This window comes from Amaranthus tricolor, chromosome 1 (genome assembly GCF_026212465.1).
Source record: "Amaranthus tricolor cultivar Red isolate AtriRed21 chromosome 1, ASM2621246v1, whole genome shotgun sequence".
NCBI classification, from domain to species: domain Eukaryota; kingdom Viridiplantae; phylum Streptophyta; class Magnoliopsida; order Caryophyllales; family Amaranthaceae; genus Amaranthus; species Amaranthus tricolor.
In genome coordinates, this window is record NC_080047.1 from 597,595 (window position 1) to 623,908 (window position 26,314).

The 26,314-nt window shown below is 35.0% G+C and overlaps 3 protein-coding genes across 5 annotated transcripts; 1 reads left to right on the forward strand and 2 right to left on the reverse strand.

The window, feature by feature from the left end:
• The first annotated feature begins 476 nt into the window (after positions 1-476).
• Positions 477-6,511, forward strand: LOC130796940 (nucleobase-ascorbate transporter 1). 2 transcript variants are annotated; one of them, XM_057659392.1, is made up of 14 exons: positions 478-804; positions 2,759-2,856; positions 3,208-3,384; positions 3,498-3,598; positions 3,697-3,772; positions 3,965-4,024; positions 4,113-4,300; positions 4,506-4,602; positions 4,710-4,796; positions 5,212-5,270; positions 5,351-5,442; positions 5,553-5,630; positions 5,718-5,872; positions 5,979-6,511. In XM_057659392.1, exons 1-14 carry the CDS (start codon positions 729-731, stop codon positions 6,189-6,191), a joined length of 1,557 nt encoding a protein of 518 aa, XP_057515375.1. In that variant the 5' UTR covers positions 478-728; the 3' UTR covers positions 6,192-6,511. The 2 variants fall into 2 exon arrangements, with proteins under 2 accessions (XP_057515382.1, XP_057515375.1); XM_057659399.1 differs by lacking the exon at positions 2,759-2,856 and having other exon boundaries at positions 477-804; positions 3,251-3,384.
• Positions 6,512-6,583: 72 nt separating this feature from the next.
• On the reverse strand, positions 6,584-14,436 carry LOC130796931 (probable sphingolipid transporter spinster homolog 2). The gene is made up of 16 exons (XM_057659380.1): positions 13,976-14,436; positions 12,832-12,960; positions 11,889-11,990; positions 11,144-11,248; positions 11,001-11,076; positions 10,558-10,632; positions 10,181-10,283; positions 10,034-10,096; positions 9,775-9,847; positions 9,553-9,635; positions 8,656-8,732; positions 8,377-8,490; positions 8,171-8,290; positions 7,791-7,919; positions 7,529-7,607; positions 6,584-7,041 (listed from the first exon to the last, which is right to left on the reverse strand). Exons 1-16 carry the CDS (start codon positions 14,149-14,151, stop codon positions 6,935-6,937), a joined length of 1,611 nt encoding a protein of 536 aa, XP_057515363.1. The 5' UTR covers positions 14,152-14,436; the 3' UTR covers positions 6,584-6,934.
• A 958-nt stretch (positions 14,437-15,394) lies between these two features.
• On the reverse strand, positions 15,395-25,886 carry LOC130796952 (K(+) efflux antiporter 3, chloroplastic). 2 transcript variants are annotated; one of them, XM_057659414.1, is made up of 19 exons: positions 25,613-25,886; positions 23,870-24,256; positions 23,652-23,753; positions 23,307-23,387; positions 21,668-21,769; positions 20,863-20,940; positions 20,265-20,333; positions 20,017-20,067; positions 19,564-19,677; positions 19,387-19,488; positions 19,145-19,279; positions 18,300-18,481; positions 18,078-18,213; positions 17,794-17,865; positions 17,608-17,709; positions 17,058-17,219; positions 16,721-16,810; positions 16,467-16,628; positions 15,395-15,982 (listed from the first exon to the last, which is right to left on the reverse strand). In XM_057659414.1, the coding sequence occupies exons 1-19, from the start codon at positions 25,646-25,648 to the stop codon at positions 15,758-15,760; spliced, it is 2,388 nt and encodes a 795-aa protein (XP_057515397.1). In that variant the 5' UTR covers positions 25,649-25,886; the 3' UTR covers positions 15,395-15,757. The 2 variants fall into 2 exon arrangements, with proteins under 2 accessions (XP_057515397.1, XP_057515404.1); XM_057659421.1 differs by lacking the exon at positions 15,395-15,982 and having other exon boundaries at positions 16,490-16,628; positions 16,721-16,815; positions 25,613-25,877.
• Positions 25,887-26,314: the final 428 nt, after the last annotated feature.

Sequence of the window (26,314 nt, forward strand, 5' to 3'; positions counted from 1 at the left end):
TAATTGAGAAGTTCTTATGATCATACCTCAAATTATGGGCTAGCCATTAATTAAAATCATAATTCATAATAAAATTAAAAAATATAATAAAAAACAATGGTTATAATTCTTAAAACTATTTTGTAGACTACATTATATGTTAAAGTTTGATTTATTGGAAAGTTTACCTACAATAATCTAACTTTTTTATGGTATTCCTAAAAAGTTTGCTAATTAACTAATTAATTAACAGGTATACTCTAGATAAGATTATTGCTATAGCAAGTCATCCGACCAACAGGTGTACTCTAGATAGAATTATTTATAGTTAATCAATATGTGTGATTATATAGGAAAATCATAAAAATGTTGAATTATCTTAGCTAATTTTTTCGTTTCTAGTGAGACTCCAAATCATTTAAATAAAATTAAAAAAATTCCCTTACAAAAAAAAGGTTGTTTTTGAGTTTATCCCTAAAACTTCGGGCATAAACAACCAAAATCTAAAAAATAGGGTAAACTTAGACTATTTCTCTCTCTAACTTCTTTTTAAATTTTCTTTCTATATTTTTTCTTGTACTACCTTTCTATCTGTTAAATTTTCTTCCTTTTTTTTTGCCACTTTTAATTCTTCCACTGTTCTTGAAAAATTCTCTCTTCTCTTTCACACTTGTTTCTCTCTCTTCCATTTTGTTTTGCACTTTCTCTCTCCAATACAGGGGACTAGGGGAGCTTTGAAGCTCTCAACAATGGCTGACATTAGTCATCCTCCCATGGAACAACTTCAAGACCTTGAATATTGCATAGACTCAAATCCTCCTTGGGGTATTAATTTCTATCTTAAACTCAAAAAAATTGTATTTAATTTTAATGGGCACTTTAAATTTTTATTTATTCTGTCATTATTACACTTTATTTGGATGTTTATTTAATGTCCCACCACCATTGACAAAACTTCAAAAAGACTGTTCCTTTGGAATGGGTTTTTCAAAAGAATAAAAAGGGTTCATTTTTTTTGGAGTTTATTTGTCAGAATTTTTGTTTTTGTGATATTTTTATTGTGTTTTTCCCTTCTTTTAATGTATATGTTATACCATCTTTTCCAGATTTATTATGATTATAAATGTTAATGTTGAAGTGTTTGTTTCAAGTGGTCCTATAATGTAGGAATTGGAATGATATTTAATGAGATTATTTAGGTCCCTGAATGTTCAAGTTTTATATTTTTGGGAGGCATTTATCAATTTTTTTAAATAAATATGAAAGTTCATTAAGATTTATAGTCAAATGTCACTCCTTTGCCCTCAGAGTCTCTCAGTTATCTGTTTGCTTCCATTAATGTATTAGTCACTTTTCAAAATTCCAAATTTGTTGATTATCAAAAACACCTAGTTTGAAAATTTTGACATATTTCCCTATTTGTCTAATGTTGATTTGTTTGTCAATCTACTTGGCTAGATTATTGTAATTGGTCATATATGTTGCTTTGAAGTTAAAAGAATCAAAATTTTGATCATAGTTTAGATGATACTCCGTCTATTCCTTTTTAAATTTGCTACACTAAACTCTAGAATCGCTCTTTCGCTGGATCTTTTTCGAGCCGACAGATTCTTTGGTGCATCTTTTTACATTGGTATGGACTATGCTGTATGGGTTGCCGCCTTACTTTCCTCCTCTGATAATAGTTCCTATGAACGGATGATGATGAAACTCAAGAAGCTCTCACTTCATTTTTGTAGTGTAGCAAATTCAAGGGGACGATGGAAGTAATTGAATTATAATGTGGAATGTGCTTTATGAAGATGACATAAAGTTGAGTTAAATTCAAGTTAGAATGATAGTTGATTCACAATGTAAAGCATTCTCACCAAAGTTTGATTTTTGAATGATTATAGCATGATCAAGAAAATTAGTGTTCATTTTTGGTATTTGTTTTGTCATGAGGATGATATGAGAAACTACTAATGCATGTTGTTTTGCTCATTCATGAAATTTGAGTTCTTTCTTTGCAATTAGCTTGGTCAGAAATGGAGTTTGAGTTCAGTTTTAAGATTAATAGTGTTCTAATTTCTACATACTTATAAGGAATTAAGGATTAGCTCAATGTGAGAACCAAAACTAAGTTATCTGGTCTGGAGATCATTTCTTGGTTGATTATCATCAATCGTCGTACCCTGTACAAATGAAACTACATCATTGTATTATGTATATAAACCTAGAGCCAAAAATAAAACATACTTTCCCCCATACCTATGTCCGTATACCTAGCTATGTCCGTGTCAGTTAAGGGTCCAAGCGTTAAACTTGGCTATTTGACGAAAAAAATATCAATATTTCGTACCAAATTGAATTGTCCGTGTGTGTTGCCTATTTCTGAGCGTTAAGGGTTCCACACGAGTATGTGAGGTAAAGTGAAAAATACAAGCAATAAAGAACACAAGTGCTCAAACTCATTTGCTCTGCAGAGCACAAAACATCAGAATAGGCAGAGCACCTAGCTCAAGCTGCTTGCCGAACAACAATATTGCTTGTCCAAGCACTCAAGCTACTCGCTTGTGCACCTGGGTTGCTTGCCCTAGCAAGCCTTTTCATAAACTTCCACACTTGCTCGCCCATGAGAATGCACTTGACTCAACATACGATTCCAACTTGCATGACTAATTTTTTCATGCATCATGCAATTTCATGTTTCCCATTTAGTTCAGATTGTACACATATTAGACTTGTAGACTGTAGTCTCTTCTATCTGATTATAACCAGTTCTAAAAAAATATTGTAGCCGAAACCATCCTTCTGGGATTTCAGAACTATATTCTGATGCTTGGTACGAGTGTGATGATTCCTACAATGCTAGTCCATGCGATGGGTGGTTCTGATGTAAGTCCATATAACTCCTTAGTCCTTTTTTCATTTTTAGTCGAGTACATGTTAGTTAGACCAAGTTTTCGTGCGATATAGCAATCCCATGTTCTTCAATTCATGACCGGGAAGGTCTTGACTCGATCATTGTGAATATGGAAGGGTAATTTTAAACCCGATCAGGGAAATCAAAACCATGCTTCCGTACTTATGATGAAGTTTCAAACTTTATCCTTAGGCAGGACTTTTGTTCAGTGTTCAAGCTGAGCAGACCACTCTAAATTAGTGCTTGTCGCTCGACTTTCTTATTGTAGTACTAAAAGACTGCTACCCATTTTGCACACTGTAATTCCTTTTTAACATGACCAGGGTGACAAGGCACGGGTCATACAAACTCTCCTATTTGTGGCAGGAATAAACACGCTTTTGCAAGCTTTGTTTGGGACACGGCTGCCCACTGTTGTTGGAGGATCCTTTGCTTACATTATTCCGATAGCATATATAATAAACGACCCTTCACTACAGAGAATTCCAAACGGTCATGATGTAAGTTCATCATTCAGTTTTTTGCACTTTGGATCAGATTCTGTTTTTCATAGATCTTTCTTTGATTGATCATTGTTTTTTGCACACTGTAATTCCTTTTGATTTTTCTCCAGAGATTTATACAAACTATGAGGGCTATTCAAGGAGCTCTGATTGTTTCTTCTAGTCTACAAATTATTTTAGGTTATAGTCAACTTTGGGGCCTTTTTACGCGGTTAGTATTGAAATTCTCATCGCTTATTAGTTTGTGTTTGATTGGTGCTCTTGCTTGGTATCTTTATCTTGATTGTGTACATTTGAACGTTCTACCAGATTCTTTAGTCCTCTAGGGATGGCGCCTGTTGTGGGATTGGCCGGCTTAGGGTTGTTTCATCGAGGTTTTCCTGCGGTAAGTACCCAATTTAGTTTTCGACCTAGTAGTCGAATATTAGATGGTTAATTTTAGCCTAAATCGTAAAACAATATAGACTAATACCACCTTTGTACTTAATTGATCGAATATTGAGCAACGTAGATCTGTTGAAATTCGCACATTTTCTGATGTTAAAATTAAGTAGCTAATGCTCTCATTTGATTTCAGCTAGGAAATTGTGTAGAAATTGGGCTTCCCATGCTATTTCTCGTGATCGGGTTGTCTCAAGTGAGTAAGTTGTATAATGCCTTGTAATGTCATACTTATTTCTTTAGCCGATGTTAATGTCTCAAGTGTTCTGATTTGTGCATTGTAGTATTTGAAGCATATCAGGCCTTTGAGAGATGTCCCGATATTCGAGCGGTTCCCTGTCATTATATGTATCTCTATTGTATGGATTTATGCCATCATCTTGACTGCAGCTGGGGCTTACAAAAATACACCACACCCAACTCAAATCAGCTGTCGTACGGATAAGGCAAATCTTATTTCGACTGCCCCGTGGTTAGTATTTTTAGTGAAGCTTACAGTACATGCATTTTGTTTTGGCATGTTATGTAACTTTGGTCTTTCGGGTTACCTGAATTATTAGCACTCTCGGAATTTATATGGTATATTGACCGTTATTTGGGTTTAGCTTTAATGCATTTTCCCAACCGAAAGGCGTAGCGCATAAAACCTAAATCTTATTGCTGCTGACTTCAAACAGGTTCAAATTTCCATATCCGTTGCAATGGGGTCCTCCAACTTTTGCTGCTGGTCATTCGGTTGCTATGATGTCAGCTGTTTTAGTTTCGATGATTGAGGTAACAACCTTGCATTTCTTTAACAATCTTCCCTGTTTCCTCTTTTACTGACTTTCGTCATTTACTATTGCCTATTAAGTCTTGGTTTTAAATGTATATATTTGCAGTCGACTGCTGCGTATCAGGCAGCATCCAGGCTTGCAATCGCTACCCCTCCTCCTGCTTATGTTTTGAGTCGCGGCATAGGATGGCAGGTAACTTACTATTTGATTGACATATAAGAGCTTGATTTTGTCTTTCTGGATCATCTCTATACCTTTGAAATGTGATTTAATGAGTTGATAGAAATAGTGCAAAAATATGGTTTCAGCCACAATCGTGATGACGGTCATGAAATAGATATCACTGTCAATAGGGGAATATTTTCACGGCCAATGCGGCCTACATTTCAGTCGTGGTAAACTTTAAAATCTTTACGATGTGTTTGCAATACGGAAATGCGGCTTTGTATTTGCACTATGCTCATAAATGTTAGTACGTACTGCAACAATTGAAGTTCTTAAGTCGAAAGTGACCCTATTGTATTTAGGGATCGGTTGATAATGTTTCGGTCCATCATACACCCGTCTTGATTATTTTTGCAACACTTTATATTTCTCTTGTTCTTAGGGAATCGGAGTTTTATTGGATGGTCTGTTTGGAACCTGTACTGGATCTTCAGTCTCTGTGTAAGTTTTATGAACATCTTGAACGTTTCTTATACATGCTCGTGCAATATATCTTACAAACTCGGTGCATCATGTTTCAGGGAAAATGTTGGCTTGCTAGGGCTTACACGAGTAGGAAGTCGTAGAGTTGTTCAAATCTCAGCTGGTTTTATGATATTTTTCTCTATTTTAGGTTAGTGATACTCGCCTCTTCCCGTCTTTCACTCGCATTAAAAAGGAAAAAGAGTATGAGAAGCTATGAGGGAATAAATAATCTAATGATTCGTAACTTTTATATGGCAGGAAAATTCGGTGCCGTTTTTGCTTCTATACCTTTCCCTATATTTGCCGCACTATACTGTGTTCTCTTTGGCCTCGTGGGTGCGTTTGACAACTTAGACTTTAAGTTTTCCGTTCTCCTGAATAAGTGATGTTCTAAATAAACTAACTATTTTTTTCGGCTTGCAGCTTCCGTAGGACTATCATTTCTACAATTCACGAACATGAACTCGATGAGGAATCTTTTTATTACCGGTGTCTCGGTTTTTCTTGGGATATCGATACCTCAGTTCTTCTACGACTATCTTCCGCATCATGGCCTTGTTCGGACAAACACAGGATGGGTATGTTATAAGCATGAAATCATCGAATTTAAATTTTACTACAAAGCTCATGGAAAAGTTGGAGATTTAGGCTAAGATAATAATTTTTTGACTTTTATTCTTGCAGTTCAATGCATTTTTGACGACCATTTTCATGTCATCGCCAACAGTAAGCTTAATTATTGCGGTGTTTCTAGACAACACACTAGATGTAGAAAAATCGAAGAAAGATAGAGGGATGCCTTGGTGGGTGAAGTTTAGAAGTTTTCGGGGAGACAACAGAAACGAAGAATTTTACACACTGCCGTTCAATCTCAACAGATTCTTTCCTCCGACGTAAGTGCAAGACACGACAGGTAGACACATTTATCGGCTCTGATAAAATTCTAACCGTGCTGATTTGAGATCATCGATGAAGATCTGATCAGCAACAACTGGATATATTTTGATCGGGAAAAGACTGAACTTTCTAACTTATCCAGTGTAATTTTTGGCGGATATGATTCATCATTCATGTGCAGTAACGTTTAGAAATTAGGATAGTAAATCATTCTTCTAAAATGCCTTTATAAGGTGTAAATGGAATGCAATAAGAAGCAGCATTTTAGCTTTTGCTTTCTTATCTTTTGCAATTGTGCAGGTTATATTACTACAGATTCATATGGAGTGGTTTTACTAAAATTGCTTTTCTTTTGCTAATTATAACTAAAAAAAAAATTTGGATCGAAAAAATTTTAGAGATGAAAAACAAGAACTTGATAGTATTAATTAAGAGCGTCCCCCAACTGGAGTATTGCGTTTCAAATTTTGTAAGTGATGGCGAGATTCTGGTCATTACAAAAATTCTTGCGCCCTATATGATTAACTAAACTATACATAGAGCTAGTTTGTTAGCATTAGTCGAATCATTCGCCGTCTGCTACATAACGAAATGAATAGATCACCAGGAAGAAACGTAGGTGACGGAACGATGCATATAAAAAGCACTTACCTATGATTTATACACAGAAGGAAAATAATACACAGTTAAAAGGAGGAAAGTGAACGCATGCCAGTTTCTTAGTGTTGGCTGAAACCGAATGACTATGCACTATTTTCCTCTAGCAACGGTGCTATGTTTGTTCTGTTAGCTTCCCCGTTATCATGTTCGATCTCTCCGTTGAATTTTTCGGGACAGCGTAAGAAGATCCCTGCCACCATAACTCGTGTAAATGAATTTAATGAAAAGCAATGTGGAATTTGAGACACTAATAGCTTTGCGGTCTTCCCCTCGCCCCAAAGCTAGTTTATATTGCTCCAACGCATGGAGATTGGAGATCAAGGGACCCCTGGGAAGTGAATTTGATATAGAAAAGGCCAGGTGGGTAGTTTACTAGTAACTAGAGGGTTAAAACTTACTAAAAGTGGTATGTTGTTTTACTTTATGACTAATAACTTTAGGACAGAATAACATAAACTTTAGACTCCGAAACTGTTTACGCTTTAAATCATCACACTGCAGAGTATTTGGCGTCTAGGGTAACTGCATTTTTTGCGTTCACATTAATGTTTTTCGGTTCCCCCCTTCTTACCCATTTATTTGAGGTTAGGGGGGACACTTTTCCGGTGGGCAGTGGGGATGGAGTTGAGCATAGCACAAAGCTCAAAAAAGCATATGAATGCAGACAATAGTCATACCTATGAACCATATTGCAGCTGCTAAAAACAGAATAGACGTCAAACTTAGAGCGGTTTTCCTCCAATTATGAATATGATCCTGTAGCATGTATAATAAATAACTTAGTTTACTAATGAAAATAGTATCATACTATTTATGATTAAGGTATGATCATCAAAAACATGTTATAACCCGTCATTACTCAAGTCACGACTCATGAGTAGTGGTACATAATGAAAACAACGATAGAAGCACGGGGAAAATATAGAAGTGCAAACTCACCTGGAGAACACCAACGAGGGGTGAAGAAGGCACATCGCCAAACACATGAATTGAAACTGTAGACATGGCCATAGAAAGTGGCCGTAAGCTGGGCTTAACACATTGAAGACACACATAATTTACTGGGGCCTGCAAGTGAAGATGAGATTCATGATTTGAAAACTAAATTTAAGTTCATCATTGATATAACCACAACTATTCTTGTGAGAGACCGTCTCTCAAAGAGAAGACATCAAAACAAGAAGCCCACATTTTTATTTTCTCTTTAATTTGTATCTAATGTATCTCTTGGAGAGACCGTCTCTCACAACAATTTGTGATATAACCAAACAGCGGAAATCAAAAGGATAAAATAACTATTTAAAGACGTTAAAGTATACCTGAGTTGCAAATATTAACAGTTCACCAATGGCGAAAAAAATGAGGAAAAATGTCTCTTTCTCAAAACAGAAAGCACTAAAACAAAAAACTGCTCCGAACAAAGTGGAAAACGAGAGAAGCTGCAGTAATTCAGGAGATTAATTCTTAAACGCGGCTAAATAAAATGCTAGCACTCGAAACACAGCCATTGACTATTTTCTTTTACCTTAAAAGCATTGGAAATTGTCGAGTTCATGTAATCAAGAAGGAGACCTCCACCTATAGTTCCAGCCAATCCACACCCAACAGTAATGCCGCCAAAGACCATATCGGCATTAGCCTATCAAATTTCCGACACAGCAGAATTAGTAGGACATGATGCATTAACATTACACGACCATTAAGCACAAGTTCTAGAGGCGATACTTCAGGAGTTTGAGAAAAAAGACATGAAATCATAAAAGTAATCTCGGCACCTTTCCTCAGACTAAAGCGAGGAACATACCATATTGTAGATATTGTAGCCAGCCTTCGGTCCCCAGTATGAATACGCACCCAAAACAAAGTTGTACGATATATAACCTGGAGAAGCCAATACAAATGCATAAGCATTCGAACTTCTAAGCATCTGACCTACCATTGATAGCCTAAAAAAGGATTTCAGTCATAGACAACAACAAACATTACTTATTATCCACCATTTATTAATTGCAAGATATAACTCTGAGAAGTCTCATAATGATTCAGTTGTAACTTGTAAGCTTTAGCTATCTACCTTTCCCTTAAGTTGAGGGGTCGGCTGGGGCCCTCAAATCCACCCTCCCCCATTTGTTCCTCTACCATATCAGTATGATCAACAAAGGGCGACGGGAGTAGTTAATATTAAAATCAGTAGATGTTAAGTAATTGCTACATCCTTTGAGAAAAACTAAATTATACGCCATATCAGTATGATCAACAAAGCGCGACGGGAGTAGTTAATATTAAAATCAGTAGATGTTAAGTAATTGCTACATCCTTTGAGAAAAACTAAATTATATGCAACTTCAACGCCCAAACTATTTTACCCAAAAGCCAATAAGGCCAAAGCCTTAATCCAAAATATATCGGGTCGGCTACATGAACCAAAACAAAAATCGACGTGATGTCAGAGTTTGCTGATAATTTTATTTTTCATCAATATTGGTGTCATTCTTAGAAGTTACTTATATGAGTATTACATATTGCAGAAAAGTTTCATGTTTTGATTGCAAGATGCTTTAGAGTAATGCAAAACTTGACAAGGTTTGACCAAAAATATTAAGTGTGCTATGATTTGAGCACAACCAAACATCTTAATCTCAAATATGTTGAGGTCAATAACTTAGGTCATAAGCCTCATTATAGAAGAATGGGGAAGTACCTAGAACATTGACAACATAGATTTTTTCAGCGAGAAGCAACTTCATGTCACTCAAAAATCTTGTAATATCATTCTCTATTGAACTGCAGGAAAATAGATGATAACATTTAGATTAAAATGTGAGATAATGCTTCAAATTACAGCATATACTCCCTAGATTTCAAAATATACTGTGTTTAAGGTAGTAGCACATAAACATTGAACTAAGAAATTTAAACTTACTCTGAAGATTCATTTGGACTTTCACTTTTCTCTTCCCCAGGATTACTGTTGTCATTAACTGAAATCTCCGAATCTGGGATACAATTTCCATGAACTTAGATTTAAATCAGATTCAAACCTATTTGCGCAAATAAAATACTAATGGGAGAATTAACATAATTATATATATACATAACACATAATAAATACAATTGCTTAAAAAGATAGTCCAAGAAATTTAAATTCCTAGAATTTAGAGGGCAATGACTTTCATGCACACCTTCTGCATCATGAGCAACTGTCTCCACCAATAACAGTGCCTTGGAACCAGCAGGCGCAAATCCTGAATATTAAAAAAGACGAGGAAAAAAGTAAAATCAAAATGCAGTACAAGCAAAAACGATAGTGCAAAGAATAGCTCACAAACCTTTCAACTGCAGTGGCTTCATAACAAATCCTAAAATAACAAATGGAACCATCAAGATTGCCTCCAAAAAGAAAGCCCACCGCCAGGCAAGATGGCTTCCAACCTAGAATATCGGGAGACGAAAATGTGATGAGATACACATCAACTGATCAGCACAAAGACCTATGTTGTACTCCCTTTGACTTAAGAAACTGCCACACTTTCCTTTTTAGTCAATCCCTTTTGATTTGCTATACATTTATACAATGTAAATGGTTCCACCATTTCTTAATCTTTGTGCAATATACGATTGTAGCAATTTCTTGGGGACGGAAGGAGTATTAAGCATATTGGGAGTAGGGACGATAGTAATCAATACAAAAGCTAAGCTAACTTACCAAACCGCCAAAAATGTAGCCAAGTGCATAACCAACAGGTATACACATGTAAAAGAATCCAAGCCAAGCTGTTCTCTGACATGACGATGTACAAAGTGATCAGATCATTTTATCATCTACATTGCAATTACACGGTCACAGACCTAAGCACAAATTAGGTACTAAGCTGAGATGTACATGAAAGTTGAAACTAAAGGCTAAGAATTCAACTTGACAGTTCAAGTGTAGCTGGAACAAATTGCAAACTTTATAAGAATATAAGAATAGAAGTTGCGACACGGAGAGATAGATCAAATTTAGATTTTTTTTGTGTATAATCTGACATGCTATTCCTAATAGAATTTGATTACTAATGCAAGCATTACGAAAATAAGATATAAGAAGTTCAATTTAGAGCTGTCCTCAACTCCTCAAGAAACAAAGACGAGAGGGAAATGGGATACCTGGGAATCAGGGGCATTATCATCAATGAAAGGGGCTGCAAGGCTGATAAAGGATGCCTCACCTACACCAACAAGCCTGAGAAAGAGACTTCTATGAGTAACTAATCACATAGATATGTCAGAAAGCCTTGGATAGGACTTACATTCGGAAGATGGAGATGGACCAAAAATCCCAAGAACAAGCACAGCCAATTACAGCAATAGTCCAGACTAACAATCCGACACCAATTAATCGAAATGGATTGACCCTGCAATGACAAAAAGAAAAACCCTATACCAGTCGATCAGTAATCACTCACCAGACATATTTACACATCAACAGTAACACACTCTCTCTCTCTCTCTCTCTCTCTCTCTCTCTCTATATATATATATATATATATATATATATATATATATATATATATTTCTATATATATTTCTAACTAAATGTTGCTTGGAAATAATTTTATGAATATTGACTCCACTTAATGAACAGCTCTACTTAAGGGTGGTTATTTGTACAATATCTTCTAAAAACAGGGGTATTGTTCTCAGGTATCAGTGAAAGTTAACAATACTCTTCCTATTTGAGGGCATTGTTCATAAAACTACTTTGACAATGGTAGTAGTTTGGGTAATGGATTTGAGCCCATTGCAAAATATGGGGCATGATCAGCTTTCATTCACAAGTTCAAGTGTAAAAGACATAGGACAAAAGAACCAAAACTTGAGTCAATATTGGGAATTTTTTAGTTCAATTATAAACAGAGCAGGTGGGTTAAAAGTAACTTTCTTTTACAAGGAAGTCATATGCCACTAATTTTATTTTGTCCACCGATAAGTCAAGAACATATTCGTGTGAGAAAAGTTGCTTAATTTTGAATTACCAAAGATATAACAACCCACCTCTTGGCTGATGTAGCAAAAATGGGGGAGGCCACTAAGAGCCCAACCATGAAAGCCGAAGATAGCACACCATCTTCAAAATTGCTCAAATTAAATTGTCCCCTATATGCAACAAGCACAAGAAAAAAAAATAACATTAGAAAAGAAAGGCAAGACATCAGACATAATATACATGTTCCGAAGTTGCATAGTGAACAAGTAAAGACAACCAAGAGAAACATAGCCACCGAAACTAAAGCATGTGAAAAGACATAAAAAAGGGGAGGGTCATTAATACGACTACCTTGAATTTTAATATTAATTTATATTTTTTTATTTATATGCAAGTTCATACATAGTCAAATCAAAAATGAGATCTTATTTGATTCGTCTTTATGTAAATTTTATTAATATCAACTTTTTTATAATTTTCAATTATGTATAACTAGAGACAGTAAGGATTAACTTAGTGCAATGAATAAAATGCAAAACCAAGATGGGACACGGAGAGAGTATTATATCAAAGGGTTCTCTACTTCTCTTGTTTACAGCTAAACATGGTTGCAGCCATTCTCATATTCATATTGTTATCTTTTTCATTAAACTAAAACCATATACCGATAGCCAAGTGCATCATTTATGCGACTATTCTGGCAGTGTAGTTGGACTCCAACAACTAGTAAAAATACAATAACCATTAGTGGCATACAGTAAGGTGTCCTGGTTACCATAGTCCCCATTTACCAATTTTTAGCTTCACAAGTACAAAGAGAAGAAAGATTCCAACCCAAAAAACCATATTTCTCAATGTTAATGTGTAAAGAATGACAATGCTAAATTACTAGATAACTGAACTCAAAAGAGGATTACTAATGATACAATTCAAACTCATATAATTTTAATAACATTAAATCCTAATATCAAACAATGATAAAGAGGAAAATGATCATTTCATAGAGCTTACTGAATGCCGCTGCCACCAGAGCATTTGTCACCCTCACAAGTCCTGCGTTGACCATTAACACCATTGCTAGCAATTGCTCCTCGATCCACATAATTTATCAAGTTGATTACACAAAATATCGCCAATAACCTGCATAAGGGACACAATGAGCTCTCGAACATAGAAATCCGCAATCTTGCTCAATAGACAAACATTAACAAATTAAAGTATTCACTGAACTTGGCAAATCTCCAATTCCAACTTTAAAAAAAGCACAAGTTCACCATTACATCGCACTTACCCAAAATTCAAGTAACGGTGGGTGTAAGAGTGCGCAAGAGATTAGACTATGCAGCCCTAACTATATAATCCATTAGTCGACTAAGTTAAACAAAAGGCGACAAAACCAAATAATTCAACAATTGAACATCGAACAAGTAGTAAACTAAAAAGTCAAAAAAGCCAACAAAATCAATCATTAAAACCTCAAGAATCCGCAAACAAAGAAACCCAGAAACCCATTGAAATCAAATCAAAGAAACCATGAAGGTTGAACAGCTAATAAAATCTGAATTTCCAACATATGAACAACATTGAACAAACAGTAAGATCAAATCCCAATTCAAAACACCACAATTAAAACCCAAAAAATCCCCAAAACAAAGAAACCCAGAAACCCATATCAAATTAAATAAAAAAACAACCAAATCAAATTCTACATTAAATCAAATAAAATACCATCATACAATCATATTACCAGAAAATCAATACAGCACAAGCCACAAAGTTTATCTTCAAAGATACAATCTTTTACCAGGTTTCAAGTAATAGTGTGCACTAAGCAATGATCAGACTATAAACTCCTAACTTTATCATAATCCATCAATCAACTAAGATAAAAAAAAATTATATATATTCCAACAAATGAACATCGAACAAACGGTGAATTCAAATCCCAATTCAGAATTCCATAATTAAACCCCCAAAAATCCCGAAACAAAAAAATCTAGAAACCTATATTAAATCAAAGAAACAAACAACCAAATCGACAAATTAGCATCTTTAAAGATACAATCTTATAACCAAGAACATAACAAAGTAGAAAGTTTATTGAAATGAAACGAATTTGAGAAAGAACAAGAAAAGAAATAGAAAAAGTTAAGACCTTTTAGGAGTAAACCATGATGGTTGAAGATCAGAATCAGTAATACCCATTTGAATTTGTTGGGTTTCTTTAGTTTTTGGTCCTTGTTCTTGTTGCTGTTCTTGTTCAGTTAAGACAACCACAGCAGAAGAATCCTTTGAATCTTCCACCGTATTTACTTCTTGTTTTACTGTCATTTATCAAAAACCCACCAATAAAAAAAATAAAAAATAAAAAATTTTACCCTTTTTAAAATTTTCTTTTCTTGGGAAATGACTTCATTGTTGCCTCTGAATCAAGTAATATGATGTACTCTAAATGGTAACCTTGAAGCAAACAGTCAACCGAACCCAATATTTTAATTGAAAAGGTTAAAAATACTTGCTTTTAATATTTCTACCGCCATTATTTTTCTTATTCTAGTCCTGGGTTTAAGATACTTTAGGCGAGATCGAGATCGTGATCGTGATCGTGATCGTGATCGTGAGTTCGTGACAATGGAACTCAAGATTTTGTTTTAAATAGAGTTGACGCCTATAACTCTTAAAACTTCCTTTGGCTCTCACATTTTGGAATCATTAATTGATTTTAATCATGTAAAATAATACTAAAACATAATCCAGTTAATTGTTGATTTTTTTTTGTTGGTTAAACAATAAAAAAGTGTTTGATAATTGTTTTTTAAAGCTGCTAAAAATATACTTTGACTATGCATTTAGACAAATCAAACAAAAACCCGCTTGACTATGCTTTACATTATACATAGAAAAATATATATCAAATAAGATTAGTTGATGAATTGTAGTTGCAACAGAAACTGTAGCAACTATTAAAAACCAGAGAATGTAAGTTTTAAAGCCAAAACAGGAACTGTAGCAACTCATAGTAGCTTTTTTTTTGTTAGATTTTGGCTTTTAACCTCCTTTTTTTCTAATAATCAGTCGACAAATTACAAATAATATTTATTAATCATCACCTTAATAGTTGGTTTAAATAATTAACACATTTAATATTTCCAACTGTTAAACCAACCAATAATTTTAATCAACAGCTATAATTAATAGTCATTTGCAAACATACCCTAAAGCTACTTATGACTACGCATAAAAAGTAGTTAGTGATATGCTAATAACATAAACCATTGTTCCTCACAATAGTCACCAATTTAAAATGAATAATTGTACCCTCCTCAACTTCTTTTTCAAAAACTGTAAAATTGTTAAATATTTAGTTCAGAATTATTACTAGGCCTACCAACCATGAATGATTCACATTTATATAATATAGTTACTTGGAATAAAACCTACTCAATTTTATTTTTGGACACTTTTTCAAAAGTCCTCATAGTGATTTAGAGTTAGTTCACTTATATCTTTGTCTATACTTTCTTATTTTTCAACTTGAAATATACACTAAACAATCATTTTTGAGGACCCTATAATAAAATATTGAATCCGACATAGCTCTTGTCAACAAGTAGTATTTAGCTCCTCCAGCACTCCAAATATAGTTTGATTGGATTCATATTATAGATCAAATCTCATATACCTTTACCTTAAAAGAACCTAAAGGCACATCTATGGAATGTAAAGTAGTGATTGAATGATAAGGATCATCTAAAACATTGCACAAAAACTGAAAATAGGACTGAGCTTCATTATATACATCAAAACAATTTTCATATCCTACATTTGACAAATATTACTCATCAATTCAGACCCTTGAAGAAGCTATAATGTAGTTGTAACGGGGGTACATACATTGATCACAAAATATAATGTACAAAATTTTGTGTGTGAATTTTCACTTCCTGTCGTTTGGGGACTTGTACGAAAGAATATCGCTCTCTTCAATGCCTTCGCCTTTCATTAGTGAGTTGTTGTCACTGCCCATTTCTGAATACGAGTCACCTTCGTGATCCACGCCCACATCATCATCTTCACTTAATTGGCTTGTTTTAGACAAGTTATTATCCTCAGTTCCAGCAGCTCCCATCGATCTTGTAGTGATCAGATCTCCTACTCGAACCTTTTTCAGGCAATGAAGTAAGTTCACTGAGTTTTCGAGCTTCAATATAAAGATGACAAGAGAGACTACCCAAAAATAGAATACATCTTGAAGAAATTTCGAGCATACAGGCCCGTCAAAATCTCATCAAATCAGATCTCCTTAAACCCGACTAAATCTGATGAAATTTTCACACCCACCACCTACCCACTATCCATGGCGGTAAGACTTTTCATATCCATATACACCCATTAGGCACCAAAGTCATATACATACCACCTTCCCCATTTGGGACAAATGCGGTGAGAAACCCGTAAATTTTACATGTCTGCCATTCCAGCCACATTTACAAGTACGCAACACTTCTATATTCCAGAGAGGATGATCCCTCGGAAAGTAAACTAACCACAAAAAATGGCTGTCCGAAATCCTAACTGAAATATATGTTGTAATGAACTTGTAGTATCGGAAGGAGCAGAGCAGTAGAGTTTAAATGCTTAGTTACCTGCACAGGCTGCATAATGTTGTAATCTTGTTCTTCTATATTGCTTACTGCATCTTGAGCTTGAATCTCCATGGAATTTCGAACAAGCTGACTGAGAAAATCTACATCATCAGACATTACACCAAATCCTTTAAGAAGCTTGGAACCGAGTTGTAAACTTGTCTGCACACAGAAAGATTAACGTATAGACCATTAATTTCTCGCGTGTCATATAACCTGGACAAGTCAACAGCCATAGTAAGATAGATAATTACCTCTGCATTCTCGAGAATTGCATCAGTTGCACCTGATTTCTTCAAATCCAACAAATGCTTAAGATCTTGGGCTCTAGCATAAATTGGGACCTGTTCTGTAAAATCTTTGTTAGGTCAAATATATGCAAAGTATCATCATCATCATCATACCCAACATATCCCGCTCATAAAAAACTATTATCAGGGTCTGGGGAAAATATGCAAAGTATCTGCTCGGCAATATAAGGTTGAATTTTGTCGAAAGAGTTGATGACATTTCTATTAAAAGCTATAGGATTTCCATACATCATAAAACTTGTCAAGGAAATTCTAAGCGAAGTCAAGAACGAGCAATTACCGAAGGATAGCTGAGTCGAATGCTTTCAACTGCTTCGATGGTCTTGTCCTTGTCAGGATACATGACTAAGACAGCTTTAGGAGAAGATATTCCAGCAGACTCTAAAACTGCAGGTCTTGATCCATCCCCATATAAGACTGGAAAGCCAAGTTTCGTTGCTGCCTATTAATAAGAAGAAGAGCCACCTTTGACATACCATTTTGAGATGTCCGCAAAATGACATCACCAAGTATATATTTTACAATTTGATTTTCTACTTTACACTTTGAATTACGAGAGTCTATACATTAGTTTATGAAAATAACTAGACAGAAATGAAGTTTTTTCTTATTTATGTAAAGTTATAGATGATATTTTCTACCTACGGTAAATCGGAAACAACCTCTTTGTACTAACAAGGGTCAGATTGTGTATATCCGATCCCAAACCTCGCTTAGGTGGGAGCCACACAATGACATTGGGGTAACAGAATGATGTTGTAGAGGGGGGAGGTGTCATTGCTCTTCTTATTTAAGTGTTGTTACATAATTCCATGAATATCGGAACCAACCTTGACAACTGCAGGATTAAGATCAAAAGCAACAAATGGCCAACCCACAGCTTCACCATCTCCACCTGAAGACAATGGTGCTGACAAAAGGTTCGCAAGGACCTGAAGTTGCAGGCAAAGAGAAATAAGAACGCAAACTCGTGGCATAACTTGCAAACTTCTATAGATGATTTGCTAGAACTCTACCTGCCCCATTTGTCCAAATCCAAGAATTACGACTGGTTCACTAACATCATAGTTCACGCTCTCAACAGCTTTCTGCCCATCATTGAAAACACAAAATGCTCAGAAGTATCTTCATATACACATATACAGGAAACATATGAGGCTTATATTGTCGATTCCGTAGGGTGCTTTCTCGTTCCCACAAATATTATTTTGAAATCCTTCAGAAAACCCCAGCTCTCGGTTACTGTCTTTACTATCAAAAATACCAGGCCACTTAAGTAATCGTATTGACAAATACTTACAGTGTCTGCTTCAAAAGTTTCAGCAACAAAATCAGCAGCTTTCCGTCCAAGTTCGTTTAACAGAGGTGTCAAAGCCATTGACAGCACAACAACAATTATGAGTAATTTGTTGAGCTCGAGCGGTAATACTCCCAGCCTGATCCATGAAGTCAAATCAGAAAACAGGAATAGAAAAGGGAAAATCATTAAATAGTTGCAAACTGCAGTATATCCATGACTTGCCTATTTGCAAGCGAGAAAACCACAAATGCAAATTCACCTCCTTGGGATAGAAGGAATCCTATTCTTATACTTTCTTGCAAGGTCAGTCCAACCCGGGGACCTATAGCTGTTATTAGCATTGTCTTAATAGCAATCAGGCCGCCCAGGAGAGTAAGAACATTGGGCCATTCTCTCAAAAGAACCTATCAAAAGCATAAAAGGGAAAACATACAAAAAATTTGTAAGAGTTAAGACTAAAAGTGTAACAAAAAAAAATCTGTTCTATGTGCCCATAGTTACAAGAAGATACAAGCATATAATAGAACTTATGTAATCTTATGTTCCCTGACAGTCATGTATACTATTTTGTATGTCCAAAAAAATTACACACATAACAATGTCAAAGCCTTAATCCCAAAAGATTAGCCCTAGATAACAAACATCATTTGAAACATCACGCGCAGATATTTTAATGAGCCATTGTAGAATAGTCCATTATAAACAAAAACCGAAGAACTGTAAAGCTTTGGCTATATCAAGAATGGGCACAGAGAGAAAAGATAAGAAACCAAAAAACCTTGTCACAAAGAACAGAGTGAAACACTATAGAATAACACAGAATAGCAAAACAATGATACAATCGAGCAACAAATGAAAGAAAAGGAGGGCGAAAAACTGAGAAGACATTATGGCAAACACCAATCCTTATTAAACGGTTTATGAAAAAAGGAACTTGATGAGGAATTTCATGAAGACTTGTTCTACTAAGAAAGTGTTTTACTTTGGCATTTGCGTAAAGTGAAAGAAGGGGTGAGATAGCTTTTATTATGAGTGTATAACTATTATAACTAGGACTTGATAGCTACCTGCATATCAATAGAAGTTCCTGTAGTGACAAAGAACAATCCAAGAAGTAAACCCCGAAATGGCCTTATATCCGCTTCAATTTGTGTCCGGAAATTTGTTTCTGCAAGTATGGCACCAGCCAAAAAAGCTCCAAGCTGAAGAATTGCAGATGTGAGCAATAAGGAAAAGAGATAATGTGAGTTGAATGTAAAACAACTCGGTGATTTTATCTATTCTCATGTCAAAGAAAAAGTGTCAGAACCGTGTCACTAAAGCCAAGCTTTTGTGTAACAAGTGAAGTCCCAGCAACGGTCAGCAAGCAGAGTGCAATAAAAGCTTCTGAGCTTCTTGTTTCTGCAACAACCTAATAATATGTCACACTTAAATTTTGAAGATGATAATACAACCAAGACACTCAGATAAATATTTCCAAATCTACCTCGAAGATTCGCCTCAGGATTAATTTCCCTCCAAGAGAAAGCAATCCAAGCCCAAGTAAAGCCTTCAGGCTTTCTTTTACAAGCATTGGCCAAATGCTTTGCTCAACTATATTCTTCAGAAAACACCAAAAAAGCGTGTTAGAACCATATGATCTCAATCTGGCAGGCATATGCCTACCAAAGGGCTGAAATATATATATATATATATATATATATATATATATATATATATATAATGCATAGTAGAAACGGGGAAGTTAGAAGTTACTACAACTCATATGAAGCTTAAAAAGAAACAATAAAATGGAATAACGCGATTAAGAAAAGCGCCCTCTATCTATCAAACATCAATTAGCCTGAAGTCACCACTTCTAAAAACTAGTATATTCTCTCTCAACAGGATTCAAGGGGGCTACTTGTAGATAAGTAGTTGATCAAAGCTTATCACGTACCTGGCTCTCTAGCACTGGAAGTATCACCAAGAGAGGGACAACTGCTATGTCCTGCACAAGATCACAAATTAATAAAATGATGATATAAGGCTGAAAGCCTGCTTTAAGTTTCACCGTCATGGAAAATATCAATTATAATGATAACAAATAATAAGTTTATATAAGACTTACTAATCTACAAGAGAATGATCATGAAAAATTTTCAAAAGTAACTTAATGACCAGTAACCTGGACAGATCTGAATTAACCTGTAGAAGAAGAATGCCCAACGTAGCCGAGCCAAATCTTGTTGGAAGCTCACCCTTCTCAGCAAGAAGCTAAAAACAAGTGGTTCGAAGAGAGTTAGGATTTCAAAGATAAATTTTCTTGGAATGTGTTATATATAAAAGCAAATTAACATCCAACCAAGTCAAAATCAACATTCTCTTGGAGGAGAATGGATGCAAATTTGATTTGCCTAATCATGTTAACTTTGAAAATCGTTTGAGTTCATTGTGAAATACTGAAAATAGAAGGAAAAATAGATGGAGAGTAGAATTCCTCTTCTTCAAAGTAAAGGATCATCATGCCGGATCTAAAACTTACCAATTTTTCATTATTGGGTAAAGCCTTTGTTCTACCCATTTCTCTCAAGATACAATGATAAAAATTAAGGTGTATATAGAAATTACCATCACGAAAATTCTAATTCTTGCTATTCTAATGCCATATATTTTACAGTGTTCAGGAAGAACTGTAGGTCAAATGCTAATCTTGACAAGAATAGATTACTTGTATGGAGAAGCAAAAAGCATAGAACAAAGTAGTTCACCCGTAATTCCAACTAAGTACTTCTAAATAGAATACCTGTAAAACAAAGGCTGAAGATGACAATGATAGAGCAGCACCTATGACTATGGCCTCATCTACACTCCTGATATTAACCTGTAATTAAGTCAAAAAAAATTGCATGTATTTTACAGCAGCAACCAACAAGAATTAAAGGTAACATAATAAGTTCAATGCAAAGAGACCTTTTTGTAAACATGAACGATACTTCTTTAAAGAGACTGCCAACCATGCAAGTCATTTTAGCAAATAGTCTGCATACAGATATATTCCCCATCTCACAATTAATGTCTTCTCATGTTATTCTCATAATCTAATACATGCAACTCGGTAATCTTGATTTGACTATTGACCATATTTTAACAAAGATCGTGTTAATAGTGAATTTGGAATGATACCACAGTAATCTAAATGGACTCTTGTCTTTTGACCATGTTCCTTTTTGAATGTCTAGAGCACTACTTGAATTTAAATGCTTGTATCATATGAGTACTTTTTCTTTTGAGGTACAAGAAAAAGATACTGGACAGCAACAGGAAATCTTACGTGCAGTGGTCAACAATTCTCAGAAATTTGAAAATAAGTAAGAAGAATTTGTGAATCATGACAGGGGTAGAATGACCACCGCTGAAAAGAATGTAAAAGAGTTTGTGCATCACCAGTGTATGGAAAATGCAGGCCGAAAGTAAGAAGAACAAGAAACTAGAACAGAAGAGGTTAAAGAAATTTCTACACTTTAGTAGAATTTATTCAACAGCAAGATGCATGTATATAACTAAGACTTGACACAACCAAATGAAATTAGAGAACACAGGCTACATACCAGATCAGGTCTTGAGTGAAATAAAAATTCCAAAATTTTTGTTCCAAGTGCCCCGTTTGGTGGAAGCTCAAATGCTGCGAAAGCAAGCGTGGACAACAGGACCTAAAAGAGATACAAGCATGAAAAACAAAACACAAAGAGTACAGGACTTAACTATGCTGTGCAAGATGCCTCATAAAGGTATTATACACAGAAAATGGAGTATAGACATAAAAGGCCTGTTCTGCAACATGTAGATGTAGAAAATGCACAGCAGACAAAAGATTTTTGGCTGTTAGATTTTCATAATGAACAAGTAAATTCCAATCTATATTTGCAAGGGAAGCATGCAAAAACACTAATTTTACATTCTAGGATGGCTTCAGATAAAATCCAGTCTGTCAGTTTTTTTGAATTAGTCTGTCATACTTTTAGTAGCTTATCTATGTCTCTTACATGCACGACAACCTGCTTAACGTTCAGAGCCGATGGACACCTACTAGTCCTAGTCTTCTTGTCATATACAAACAGAAATGTCTAAAGAAAATTTTGTCATCTACTCATCTTATGTATTCGCAAAAAGAAATTTCGTCAAAAACTATCTTTGAAATATGAGTCTTCCAAGAAAACTACCTTATGAAGAAATTCTTGTGAGAAACTACCTATTACAATTTACAACAAATATTTGCAGAAGACTACTTGATAACATGTTAGGATCTACACATAGCCTCGTGACTAACCTTTTCCCTCCTTTTATTCACCAAAAAATGTATGCCGTAAGAGTGGACGTGCTGATATTCGTTTCAATTTGCTTAATAACATTTTTTTCCATGATTCATGCCATGAAAGTTGGCACATTAGTTGAACCGAACCTCTACTGGATCAACCTTTAAGTTGATTGACATGAACTGAACCCAATATGGCCTAACTCGATATTTTGTCGAGTAAACAAATTTAGAACTGTGCAAATAGCTGATGACACAAATGGAACAACCGCACAATACCTATTTGTAATTTTGTACCCAACCAAAAGGGTGAATTGTACCCAAGCTCGAACTAATGTTAAAATTATGATTGGGTTCAAATCTCGCATGCATGTGACTAGAGAATGATACACACCAAAAATTAATCCAAAAAGGTGATTAACCTGACCTGCTCACCAAACCTTATCCCAACTTTTTATTACCCCAAACCCGACTTTAACATGTAAATACCCAACTCAAAACTACCCGAGATTCGATTTGACCTAATTGACCTGACAAGAACTTGACCCAAAGTCACATCACCGACTAGAACTAAACTCAAATTAGATGACTCGACTTAAAGTCAATTCAAACCCTAAATGACCTAACCCAAAAGTAACTCAAACATCATGTATCATCTACTCAAACCCAAAGCACGTTCATCTATTCTAGTTTTGAGTTTTGATCCGAGACCCAGACAACGAGCATTACTTATGTATCAACAACATCATGACGCTAATGCCTCTAAAAAGGCTCCAACACAAGCAGAGTCATGAAAACAAGATTCTATCACTCATTGACTCCTTGATGCAAAACACAGCGACTACTCAGGTGATGACAATTACTAAAGCTCCTAAAAGAAGGGTAACATCTGCAAATATGGTAATGAAAAAGCCCCTAGGTTGTACAAGAAGTACCTGAGGAAATCCCATGCCAAAAGCAAACTTAGCAAGAGCCTTCAAACGCGCAAGTGAAAGCTCTAAACCCATCTCAAACAGCTGGAAACAGAAGACCGCAGTAAATCAGCTCAAGGCCATAAAAGAAACAACATCACAAAAGGTTAGATAGAGGGCAGAGGAGCATTATAATCTTCAGTGCTTGACTTCTATTAGCAACTAACTCATCTTAATTTATTAGGCTTTAAATAATCGAATTACATGTTGTCTCCTTGTCTCATTGTTATCTGAAGCAGGATTCCTAAAACCGAAATGAAGCATACACAACAGAAATAGAAACATAAAAGCAGAGCAAATAAACCTTACCAGAAAAAGGATGCCCCATTCTGAAAGAATTTTGACATCAGTAAGATTCCTAATGAGACCAAATTGATTTAAAACAACACCCGCAAAGAAAAATCCAAGTATCTGCATTGGCATTCAAATTTAAAATAGAAAATCATCGTATATTTGATATGATTCATCTCCTGTATGCAAGAGAAGACCCTCAAGTCAGGGATAGTGCAGGAGTTAAAATATCTTACAGGGCTAGCTTTTAAAGCTCTGAGTGCAGGGACGATCAAGACAGTGACACCCAAGAAAGTCAAGGTATCCAAACCCAGGTCATTAATGACATCAACACCAGTGGCTACGTCAACCACAGCATGCAACTGGAATTTTTTTCTATCGGCTGCTCCAGAGCTTGAAAAGAATAATTTCTTTCGTCCAATACATTCAAGATCTGCTGTACCTAACTTCTTCCACACACCCCTTCGAATATAAGATTCTCTTAACCTTAGATAGAAGCTATATGAAGGCTGATGGGCCAAACGATCCCTAGAATGTGATAGGCAGAAAGAACACCTACGTATATTTGAAATCTCAAAATAGGAGGTTCTGTTGAAACCCTTCCTATAAGTGACTTCAGAACCCTGAGAGTTTACATAAACAAATTCGTAAGAAACGCCTTTTTTTATAAAAACACAGAAACATCTGGCAGGCAGCTTCACTCTATAAGTCTATTTTAACCCTGATACATCATATCCAATATTGGTTAAAGGCTATCACACTTATTTATGAAGGATGACTGTTATAATGGTATCAAACTCAAAGAGTCAACAAAATACTTTAACATATGACAATATTAATCCAACAACTTCAAGTGCCTTCTGTATTTCTTTCATCCGAAAGAAAGTTATAATCAACATCAATATAAATAACAAGAATAAGAACAATGCCAAACCCTTAATCCCAACAATAATCACATAAAAAAAAAAGTTTTTTCCTTCTCTTCCTATTGTTGTAAGATCGATGATGAGTCGCCAACTTAATCATACCAAGAAGAAAAGGTCAAGGGTTGGATTTATATTGCTAATGTCTCTTGAGTCTTGGCACGATATCAATTTTCTCTATACTCTTCTTTGTCATTGCGGAAAGGTCGGCATTATATTTCCACCCTTACTTGATTTAGTACCAAGATTAGCACTTCGTTCCATGTTCATAAACAGAAATTTCAATGCTAAGGTACTCATACATTATGTCTTTTGCTTGCTATACACATAGCCAACCCACCAAACAGAATATTAGGTCATTGAGCCTCTACTTGGAATGTAGTAAAGTTGTCATATTTCCAACATTTTCTACATGCTTCTATCAATCACCCAAAATCGAGCTCTCCAAGAGAAGTTCAGGCCTTTGAATGAATAAACACATATGGGTTCTACTATCTGATATTGACTACTTACAAGGTTGCTCCACCGAAACGAATTCAACACGCAGCATTCTATTTCACTAGAAACAACAGCATTAAAGTTCACAATGCATAGCAGAAAACTTTAAGGGTAAAAACAAAATTTCTGGTACACTAAGCTCAAGTTCAAATTTCCTTCTCCCATTATGATTTGTTATCATAGGAGCCATTACACTAACCTAAATCAAAATTCACAATAGACATAACACATGAAAGAGGATAATAAAATTAAAATCAGCAGTATTCAATAAAACCCAACTCAGCATAAATTTGCAGAATGTACTTAGCCCCAATACCCCATTTAGTCAAGTACATAACATTCAAACTTTATTAAAAAAAATACACCCCCAAAATCAAATGTTGATATAACTGACATAAAATATTTTATATTACTTAATTCACATTTCAATTCAATTATGAACAACTATGATACTCAGACTCAATTACCCGTGTTGGAATCTAGGAAGACCAGCTATATTGCCAAAAAAAAAGCCCAAAAGTAATTACAAAATATAGAAGAAAATTAAAGAATTAATACCTTAAAACAATGGGTAAAAACCAAAGAATCTGCCATAGTTCTTATATGAGCAGCAGAAAATGCAATATGATTAACTCATTATTTTCCCCATTTGGCAGTAAATTCAAAATCGATTTGTAAAAACTAGTGATAATTTTTTAGGGATTATGGGGAAAGAAAGAGAGAAGTGTATAAAGTGAAGTGTGTGTGTGTGGAAGAAATGGAGAATCCACGTTGGGCAAATTGTGCCCAGAAAATAGTATGTGGAGAACGCCAAATTTCAAATGGGGTTACATTTTCAAGTTTTCAACTTTAAACAACAACCAAAGATTTGATACTATTGTTATTGTATGGCCTACGTGGATCTGTTGACATCAACTTCTTTGTTATCTTTTTGGATCATGATAATCTCATCATCTTCAATTTCATATGTTTAAGGTTATATTGGTAAATTTCTTTTTATTTATGCAAATTAAGGTCAATATTTTTTTAATGTTGTAAAGGGATGGATGGAGTATATACTATACAGTATATAAATCATAAAGATGAAAAAATTACAAATTAGGATATGGTCTATTCGAGTTAATATGTGTTCAATGAGTAGCAGATTATTATCTGGTCTTGGATTGTAAGTGAGTCTATTCTGTTTGTCAAATATGAATGTCCTTTCTATGGGTAATGATACAATTTATTGCATATTAGGTCATCGGAATGCTTATCGAT